Source organism: Lactuca virosa, chromosome 8, assembly GCF_052849685.1.
Source record: "Lactuca virosa cultivar CGN04683 chromosome 8, Lactuca_virosa_CGN04683_v6, whole genome shotgun sequence".
Classification (NCBI taxonomy): domain Eukaryota; kingdom Viridiplantae; phylum Streptophyta; class Magnoliopsida; order Asterales; family Asteraceae; genus Lactuca; species Lactuca virosa.
The window spans coordinates 215,700,847-215,711,906 of record NC_136433.1 but is presented as its reverse complement, the minus strand read 5'-3'; the positions used below and the strand labels follow the sequence as shown (position 1 = coordinate 215,711,906).

Below are 11,060 nucleotides of genomic sequence, written 5' to 3'. Positions count from 1 at the left end.
AAACCCTATGTACTCACCAGGTTTCCCAACCTGACCCACTCAAGCTTATTTGTATCACAGGTGTCGATATGAAGCTACTTTACACTGAGAGATTTAAAAGAGATGTAGATCACTAGTGTAAATGAATGTAAGTTGTGTTTATGCTTATGTTTCTGTATTGACGATGACATCTCAAGGTTTTGAAAATGAATAAAAATACATTTATTCGAAAATGCTTTGATAATGTATTTATCATGTTTTTCTGGGAACAAATTCCGCAACATTTTTATTAAAAGAGGTACTCTGATTTTTATAAAGCATAAAAAAAATCGGTCTTTTCTTGCCGTGAAAATGGGGATGTCACAACTCAGTTGACCTTTTGATTTGAACAGTTTGACTTTGACTTTGACCAAGGGGTATTTTGGGTAATTTGAATGGTGTTTGAGAAATTTTCATTTGGGTGAATATGTGATGGTTAGAGCTGAGATTCGGAGTCGAGACCTCATCGGTTATTGTTCAGACTGTGAGGTCAGTTTTTCCTCGTTGTACTTACGGGTCGAAGGCAGCAAGGCCGACCCATTAGATTGGGATCCTTCTATACATTGATATGTTGAGTATGGAATAGATCTGCATGATTATATGCTAGTTGCTGATATGCTTAAACTGGTAGATCTGTAGGACTACTTGTGATTCCTGTCTGCATGATTGTCTATCTGTTGCTTATGTGTGTTATCTATAGCATGTCAACATATTGTGTTGTGGTGAGGTTGTACTGCTTTATGTTGTAGCCAACAAACCTGGGAGCATTCCATATATGAGCTTAGGGCCGGTTGGCATGCCAGACTCACACTGAGGGCTCGTGGGCATTCCAGATACGAGCTGAGGACCGGTTGGGCATGCCAGACTCGTACTGAGGGCTTGAGGGTATTCCATTCTGATGACTGAGTGAACCCATTGTATATTGGCATTCCAACCTGGGGTATTCCATCCCGAGGATGAGTGGACCCGAAGGTTGACTGGGCCTGGGGTATTCCAACCCGATGGTTGATTGGACCCGACATGTTGTTGTATATGTTATGTGTTTGTGTGTTGGTACTTTGGGGGAACTCACTAAGCTTTGGCTTACAGTTTTTAGTTGTTGTTTCAGGTACTTCTGATGATCGCGGGAAGGCGAAGGCCTAACCATACACATCCTATATATATGGCTTTATGATTTTGGGATACTTTGATTTGGATAAACAATTTGGAAACAATGATTTTGTAAACATTTTATGACTATAGGTTGTTTTTAAAAGTTTAAATTTGTTGTGATTTTTGGGATGTTACACTTTCACTATCAAATATCAAATAAATTGTGCATTAACAAATTCTCACCATAGTATTCCATGTATAGAACCCCTAATTTCAACCATAATAGGTAGATCTTTATCTGGGAAACTCAACTATAACAGCCCAAAAATCAGGATAAAACTTTTCATTTTTAAATAAGAAATACAATCATTATATAGTTCCAAAACCCATTACATAACAACAATGTCAAATCATCAGAGTAATAATATTAATAAGTGCGGAAAATGGTGAGGGGAAAATGTTGTGCCATCACGTCAGGCCCTTCCCCTTAGTACCGGAAGTACTTGAAAACATAAATACAATCTGTAAGCAAAAGCTTAGTGAATTTCCCCAAAGTACCACATACCAAACATAAATAAGATAGTGCTATGGGCCAAACCGTAGTCTTACAAGAAATTTCCTGCCGAGGGCCATATCCCGGTCTTACAAACTGTTGCCAGGGGCCAGATCCTGGTCTTTCATACAGTTGTCAGGGGCCAAATCCTGGTCTTCCATACATATATCTCAAATATAGCTAACAACCTATATCACAGTGCCTTCAACCCATTAGTGAGGAAACTCACCTCACAAGCAGACATAAAGCTGAACTGACTCACTGCTCCGAAACTCACACTACCAATCACCTTTACAATAAAAAACCACCAAAACTCAGACTACCATTCAAAATACCTAAAATGCCCGATCAAACCCTAGTCAAAACCATGTCAAAGTCAACCAGGTTGACTCAGTTAGTACGCGGGGTGTATCCTCGTGTACGTGGGGCGTACCTTGCAGTTGACCGAAGGACGGGGCGCTGACCTCGTATGCTCAGCGTACCCTTCGGTACGCCCTGCGTACGAGGCTGCTTGCCAACTTCTTAACCAAGTGCTTGATCCCTTAAGCAACCACGTCCAAACTTCAGATCTAGGTCACATAAGATGTCTTAAGCCATAAAGTTTCCAAATTTATGGCCTAGCATGGCTATAAAGTCCTTAAAACCAAAAACCCTTATCCTCTTAACCCATTAAGACCACCTAACACTTGAATGGGGGAAAACTAGTGACCAAGAACCTAACTTTATGACTTAGTAATCCTAAAAACCTCTGAAAGTACAACTCAAATACCTTGGAGTACCTTCTACTCACAAAGGCTAAGTTTGGGACCGAAAAGGAAACAACTTGAGCAAAACTAGATCCAAGAGATTCAATCATCAAGTTTGAAACCTTTTACCTCCACAAGGTAGACAAGGGGGACTAAATGTTGGATCCAAAGCCTTGAGTGCAACACCACCACTTCAATGTTCTTCCTTCTACACCAAGAGCTCCAAAAATGCACCAAAATGGCCCCAACAAGCTTCACAAGCACAAACACACTTAGGGTTTTCGAGATAAGGAGAGAGGCTGAAGGTAAAAAGGTGCTTGAGGCCATAAGTGAACTTAAATAGGGTCCAAACCCTAAAACTTAGGGTTTGCACTCTGACTACGTACGCCATGCGTACCTACGAACGCCCAACGTTCTCATGAGCTCCGGAGTATGCCTTGCGTATGAGGGTGTACGCGCCCCGAGTACTCCAAAGGTCTTCAAAATTACAGAATTGCCATCAGGGACTAAACTTGCAAAATAAACATAACTCAAGGGTTAAAACGGATACTTGAAATCTAGGTGTTACATCAACCCTCAACATCTTATGAAAATAAAGATGAAAAATTAGAAGATATAAGTGTTTGCCACACCAAAGAGAAGATTGATTGGTAGGTGGAAGAGGGAGTAGCTTTGTAAGGCACTACCGAGTAGGGTTGCCGAGCAACACCTCTCGAGTTCGCGGCGTGGTGTGCCGGCCCAACCGAGCTCCATCTGAGCCTTCTCCACCTCTATCTCATTTTGCCGAACAGGATGCCAAACAAAAGGAATTAGAGCATGCATAGAGCTCGGCATGTCGAGCTGAGGGCATGGTGTATGCCGACTCAGCTCTGCCGAAACAATACCAATATCGAGCCCCACTTCTCATAGCCTAATATACTACAACAGTTTGATAATTCAAAAGTGACATAGTAATTATATGACATTTAGTCACGTATATACATACTGATTGTAACAACAGAAGTTTAGATCGTCTCCACGGCTATTATATTTTTCTTTCTTTTTTAGAGTGAAAAACAATATTATAAGTGATTTATTTCCGATCTCATTTTATTTTTATTTTACTTTTTATGCAAATATAACCAAACAAATAAAATAAACAAACAATTCTATGAAAACAATTCAAACTAATTTTACCACCTTTGTTGGGGGGACGTGTTTCCGGATGAAGGTTTAATCACCTACAAGCTATTAAAATTCTCTATAGGAGGGTACTCTTTGTTCCCGAATAGATCGATGCCTCGTTGCAATTAGAATAGTTGTATAACCTTATATTTAATGGGGCTCTCCATTATATCAAACAAAGATGTGAGAACTTGTTTGATTCATATGCTATGCGACAGATTTCTCGGCAAGAAAAGAAAATCCCTATAACATGTGAATGGTTCATTTGGGACAGTTGTTTATTGTCGTATACTTACGAGCAAATACATAAGTGTTTTAGAAAAACAGAAAAATACATAGCAAAAATTTAGGTATTTTAAAATTATGTTGTATTATTATTTATAATATATATTTTACTAGTTTATAACCCCTGAGAATCACGGTTGTGAAATTAATTACACTTTCATACTAAAATGTTGTAATTATTAATCAAATAATATAAATAAAATTAACAAAGTCTTATCAATAATAATAAGAAAACATGTTATGAGGAATAAAATTTTACAAACAACTTACAAATTTCTAAAAACTTCTTTATAAACAACATTAGAAGTTTTATTTGTAAGTCTACCATCTTTATCTAAAATTAACAATTTTAATCATTCTCTACTTTGAACTCTAGATAGGGCAACATACAATTGACCATGTGTAAAAACCGGATCTTTCAAAAACAAACCAACCTTAGATAAGGACTGTCCTTGGCTCTTATTAATTATCATTGCAAAACGAACAACTAATGGAAATTGTCTTCTTTGGAATTTGAATGAGATTTTTTTTTCAGATGGTGTTAAGGTCATTCTTGGAATAAAGGTCCGATTTCCAATATTACTTTCAGTTATGATAACTGCCTCAATAACACGTTTGCCCAAAGATATCACCTGTAGTCTAGTGCCATTACATAAGCCATTTTTTTTATCAATGTTTCTCAGTAACATAACTGGAACCCTGACTTTCAAAACTAACTTATGATTAGGCAGACCTGAGACTTTAAGATCATTTAAAACATCAGGTAAGTATAAATTGGCATCAAAGTGATCATGGACAAACTCAGATTCACATAGTTTATCTGAACTTAGATATTCAACTTCATCTCCTGGAAATAATGCTAGCAAACGATCATTTATTTTTCCGACAACTTCATTTTTTGGAGCAAGTATTGCTCTTTCTTGAAAATATTCTGGATTGCTAGAAGCTTCGAGAATTGAAGGATATACAAACTTGATTAACGAACCTATAGGATCATAAGGATCATTAATTAGAAGATCATCCGAAATATCAATAATCGCTTCGCCATCATTAAAACCACCAAGTTTCCCTTCTCCTATATTCCAAAAGCCATTTTGCAAAATCCATTGTCTGTTGAAAAGCAGATGTATCACTTCCAACGGTTAGCCTCATATTCTTGGTTAGTTGATAGACTTTGCATTGTTGCCATAAATATGATGAACTTAATGAAGCATTAACAATGTCTTGTCTACTACCACTTGGGATAACAGGCAAAATTTGTCTAAAATCTCCTCCAAAAACAATTACTTTCCCTCCAAATGGCAAAGTTGAGTTTCTAGGATTATGACACTTGAATATATCTTTCAAAGTTCGATCTAAAGCTTCAAATGCATGCTTGTGAATCATGGGTGCTTCATCCCAAATGATTAATGAGGTTTTTCGTAATAAACTGGCAAGTTCACTATCTGGTGATATTGAACAAATAGAAACCTCAGTAAGAACCAAAGGAATTATAAAACCGTGAATGTGCTGTCCTGCCACCGGTTAATAATAAAGAAGCGATCCCACTTGAAGCAACATTTAAAACAATTTGAGCATTACATCTAACTGCGGTCGATAATGTCTTCCAAAGATAGGTTTTACCCGTTCCACCATAACCGTAGACAAAGAAAACACCTCCTTCATTATTGTTTATTGCAGTCATGATATCATCAAAAATGTTTTGTTGCTCAGATGTTAATGCAATAGAAAGCTGATCAAACTCATTCTTTAAATTTGGTATGTTATAATCTAGCTCCTCACTAATAAGACGATTGTTTGAAGAGGATACAGAATCAGCATCGGGCAAAGGCATCCTTGTAAATTTTTTGAGACTTGAATTGTTACGAAGTAAAATTTGTTCAATCTCAAACAAAGCCAGGTTCTTAATTTGATCTTCATTAAGTGATAAATCTGAAAGAAAATTGGTATAATAATAACCAAAAAATATATAAACAAATTTGTTCTTGAAATAAATTAATATTGTATATTGATTTATAAATGTATTTTAATAAATAAGTAAAGAATATTATAGTACCTGGAGATTTTAATCTTTGTTGTTGATTGTAAAGAATTCCATCCGACAAGTATACCCATGTATTTTCCCACACAACATCCGGGCTAGACAAGTTGTGAGATAATAACATGGTAGCGAATAAGAAACGTAAGTAATAACCGGATCCAGACTGACTTGCCTCCTTAATAGCTTCGATGTATTCTTTATCATCATCTAAGAGGCCGAGAGCATAACATGCATCTCTAAATGAAGGACATATTTCACCATTAACCATGCGGATTTCTTCAAATGACGTTGGTCCTTTCACTTTGTTTAAAAGAATTCTTAAGAAATATGCTTCGCCAAGATTAGGTGACACTGAATGAATTCTGCCAATCGAATATCCAACCTCCCTTGGCTTCCAAGTTTTTGAACCAAGCTTCCAAACAAACTTTGTTGGAAATTCAACATAAGTTAGTTTTTTTTTGCTTGTTTGTAAACTTTGTTGCACTCCATCCAAGATGTGAACATCGAAGAAGCAACTGAAGTCTGGTTAAGAACATTATCGATATCATCATCTGCACCGTAGACAACTTGTTGTTGATTAGGTAGATGAAAAGGGAGTCTCATCACTGAAGGATGCCTGTAATGAACATCGTATCCATAAATTCGCCAAGATGCTTCACATGCAGAAAGATATCTACAATCATAGTATTATTTTATCTCATCGACTGTATCATCTTTATCAGAACCATTGTTGTTTTGTACAAAAGTAACAGTAGCTCTATCCGGACCTTTATTAATATATTTGAATAAATACTTGATAGAAGATCCCTGATTGCACCATTCAACATTTATGTGTGCTTGGTATCTTTTCAACAGATATTTGTTGTATGGAACAACATTTCGGTTATCTAACTGGACACCAGATTTTTCTACAAACGATCCATCGTTTTTTCTCCTATATATAGGAAAATCATTCTCGTCAATTGAAGTATGTTCAGAGAAATTCTTTGGGAAGTTTTTAGAGCATTTGTTATCCACCTTGCAAGGGCAATTGACATTTTGAGCACCACATGGACCATGAATCGTGAACTCCTTCACAAGTGAATACAAAGCAGGATCTTGTTGAATACTGGTAATCTCAGCTGAAATAAATTGATGAATGTGTTCCACGGTAGGAAGCTTGTAATCAGGTTGCATGAATAGACAAATATGGCTGTGAGGCAAACCGCGCTTTTGAAACTCAATTGTATACACAACTACATATATCGAAATAAACAAATTTGTAAAAAAAAATTAAATAATGTATGTACTATAACTATATTTTAAATAAAAAACGACATTAAAATATAATATGGATAGTATGAATAAATAGTTTTAAATACCTACTTGAACCATGCCAAATACTGAATTCTCGCGTAGGTCTTTAATCAACGCATCAAGTTTGATCTTAAATAACCTACATAGGATATCAGGTCTGGATTAAGCGTAGTGTCCTTAAAAAATCTTCGAACTTCGGGCCATTTTGGATTGCACGTAAAGGTTATGAAAAAATCAGGATACCCAAACCACTTACAAAGAGACATGGCGTCTAAGTAGTTTTGCATCATGTAAAGTGCACCACCAGTAAAAGAAGAAGGTAATATAACACGTTGGCCAATTTCCGAAATGTTCTTATTCCCCTGATGTTGAAAGTTACTTAAATTCTCATAAGATTCACATCGAAGAACTTTCTGTTTCTTTCGTACGTAATATAACCTCTCGCTTTCAATCATTGTATAACCATCTACCAAAAACTGTTGAAAAAGCCTTCTTGAATTCAAAATTAATGAGAAAGAATTATCCCTGTCTTGAATTCTGTAAGCGAAAAATTCCCTCATTGTAGTGTTTGGACGCTTGCTATTGCTCGAAGACGTAACACCTCTATGAGGGATGTCAACTCTATAACCATCGTCACCATATGGAAATAATAGAGGATACTGTAGAGCAAGGTAAGAAGGATGTAATTCACTGATACGACGTAAAGCTCCAGACGAAGTTTGAACAACGATGTCTCTGTTTTCAATAAAATCACCAATGTCTCCTACAATTAAAGCAACGACCTCAGAAGCAGTTGGTAGGTTGTATGTCCTTCCATCATGCTGTCTTTTTCCAATAATTCGTAACTTTAGATCAGCATGAGGATTTGAATTAAAAACGTCTCTAACCATCCTATAACACTTGACCAACTCGTTATTTGAATCCAACATAAGCTTCAAATCTTCTATAATTTGAATATTAGTTGAATCATCAGTTGATGTAGAAGGATGATTGCTTCCCCTGTAAATAAAAATATTTTAATATATACATCAGTAATATAAAATTAATATTGTTAAAGTGATAATAGAAAGTAATAGTAAAATTGAATATATACCATAAACATTTCTGTCTATTTGAGGTTTCATTTTCGGTATCATATATGTACAACTGAGAAAACCTTGGTTGACATCCATTTGAAGGGAGAAGGCTTCCGATGCTATGATAATTTTGACCGCTAAGCCTGAATATATATGATGCGTTTCCTCTATTAATGGATGAATCAACTTTCCCACCCATCGACGTAAATGAAAACACTGAATTGTAACGACGGATGTTTTTCATGAAGTATTTGCTTTTAGAATCTACTGCATGATAAAGTTGTTTGTAACTTTGCGGTGGTTCTTTTAAAGGAGGTAGTTCTACCTTCCCATAACCACAACAGAGAGAAAAGATGTTATTCCCTGTTTTATTGCCTCTTGAAGCTTCGTTTTTCCATAATTTAGCATGACATAGTTCACAAACAACATTCTGATCACCATGATCTAAACAACCTGTTAAATAGAACATTATAAAAAAAATGTAAATATAAATAAAAATTATAATTAACAACTTAAAATATATAAAATGTTGTTTGTGATTATTACCTTTTGATATACCAATATGTGTTGGTTGGATAATATCTCAACCATTAATATCATCATCTGTCGTTAAGTGAAATATAGGTATAGGAGATATATGTGCAAACTTTCTTTTTGAGTTCTTGGAATTAGAAGATGTAGGATATCGTCGATTATTTAATAAGGGTGTTGGACCATTTTGTTGACTGTTACAAAAAGCTAAAAGAAAAATAAGTTGTTAATCATGTAGTTAATTTAATGATAAATAATTGAGAATGTATAATGTAGTTAATATGCATACCATTTGAAATATTGGAAAGTGGAGTCCTAGAATTTAGATTTGAAGGAGATTGCAAGTTTGTAGAATGACGTTGAGGAGTCTTGTCATAGCTGACATTTTCCTTTTGAGACGAAATATGTGTGAACTTTTTTGAAGAGTTTAAATGTTGACGACGATTGAAGACATCAACTACATATAATTACAAATTTGTTTACTAATAAAATTAACTAATAATAATGAAACTTAAACACAATTGGGTAATTTCAATAAACATATATTAGGATAATAAAAATAATTAAAGCACACAAAATAATTACCTTTCTGGCTCGTGTTAACAGATGGCGTTGCAGACGAAGTTTGACCGTTTGATAAGGTAGATTTATTTTTGAATTTTCTATTATCCAAATATAACTTCCTTAGTTTTCGTTGCTCTTTAGCTAAAACGGAATCAATTTTTCTCTTAGGAATCTATAACAAAAACAAAGTTTAATTAAAATTTTATTACATTTAGAAGTTAAAAAATAGAAACAAAGTTTAATTAAAATTTTATCTATAACCCTAAGTTAAAAAATAAGCCAACATGTTAAATATTGATTTATATGTTGATAAACATATATAAAAGACGATGCATAAAATAAAACATATTAAACAATAAAGACATATAACTTAAGTATCTAACTTATCTTTGTATTTATGATGATTGGGTTTTGATATACCTACATGCGTGGATTGAATAATATTGGAAGCATTAATATCATCATCTGTTGTTAGGTCGAATATACGTATAGGAGATACATTTGCAGACTTTTCTTTTAAGTTGTGTACTGCTGGAGAAAACTGTTTGGATGAATAACTGTGAGTGATTGTTGATGAATTGGTTGATTTGATGGCATTATAAAATGTATAATATGGTCTGTTACTTGATGAGAGTGTTCGACTTTTATGATGATTGGTAGAAAAAGCTGAAAAAAAAAGATAACTTGTTATTCATGTAGTTATTGCAATGTAACAGAATACTTTATGTATAACAACTACATATAATTTGAAATACATTTAATAACGGAAAAAAGATTAATATTAAAGTTAATTATAATTATTTAATACATAACATATTAATTCTACAAAAAAAATAAAAAGTTAACGTAGAAAATAATTACCGTTCTGGATAATGTTAAAAGGTTGTGAGGTAGATGAAGTACGATCGGCTGATATGTTAAATAATATTCTTAACCTTCTATTATCCAAATATAATTTCTTTAATTTTCGTCGTTCTTTAGTAGAAGTAAAATCCATATTATAGTCTATCATCTGTAAAAAGAAAATAAATATAATTATAATTTGTATTTAAAATACAAATTGTATGCGAAATAATTTGTTACAATTAATTTAAATGTTATAAAACAAATATAAAATATGATGAATAATTTAAAAATAAATCCATTTATAAATACATAAAAGTTAATTACGTTAGTTATACTTAGGTTAAAAAAAATTATTATGAAGACAAATATATTTTGTATTTTTATCCTAAAATTAGTTGTTGTTTTTATATATAATAAACTAATATTTTTATAACCTTTTAGGTTATCTTACATATTCCACTTTTTATAAAATGAAAACAATTTTAAAACATCTCTTTCTTAACATGTATTAAGAAATTAAGAAATCAGTATAAAAATTAAACCTCATATATTTGCCGACAGAAAATTTGAAATGAATTACAATCTGCAGTCGTACATGTTAATAACTATTATGTAAGAGTCACATATTATTTGAAACGGTTTTATCTATCAATCACAACAATAATATATAACCAAATTTAATAAGTCATTATGCTACAAAATTTATATTGTGTTTTATTGTTCAATATATGAAAATTTAACAGTTTTATATGTAATTTTAAATTATAGATGACAAAAATGGTACGTCGGCGGTAAGAATTTGAGTTTTGTGGGTCATATGGAGGGTTTTTCCACGATATTAAAATATA

At 33.6% G+C, this 11,060-nt stretch overlaps 1 protein-coding gene across 1 annotated transcript; it reads right to left on the bottom strand.

Annotated features, from left to right (window-relative positions):
- Positions 1–4,211: 4,211 nt before the first annotated feature.
- Positions 4,212–10,363, bottom strand: LOC145131249 (uncharacterized). Its single transcript, XM_079065967.1, has 13 exons — positions 10,228–10,363; positions 9,791–10,032; positions 9,388–9,538; positions 9,092–9,259; positions 8,860–9,009; positions 8,289–8,724; positions 7,452–8,194; positions 6,693–7,134; positions 6,434–6,572; positions 5,915–6,323; positions 5,482–5,790; positions 4,992–5,303; positions 4,212–4,933 (listed from the first exon to the last, which is right to left on the bottom strand). Exons 1-13 carry the CDS (start codon positions 10,361–10,363, stop codon positions 4,212–4,214), a joined length of 4,359 nt encoding a protein of 1,452 aa, XP_078922093.1.
- Between the last annotated feature and the right edge of the window lie 697 nt (positions 10,364–11,060).

Bases quoted from the DNA above. Each gene is read 5' to 3' on its own strand.
- LOC145131249 (XM_079065967.1), bottom strand. From the start codon at position 10,363: ATGGATTTTACTTCTACTAAAGAACGACGAAAATTAAAGAAATTATAT. The intron at 8,195-8,288 runs GTATATATTCAA...TTTTATTTACAG, and splicing joins AATAGACAGAAATGTTTATG to GGGAAGCAATCATCCTTCTA. The intron at 4,934-4,991 runs GTGATACATCTG...TTTGGAATATAG, and splicing joins TATGAGGCTAACCGTTGGAA to GAGAAGGGAAACTTGGTGGT.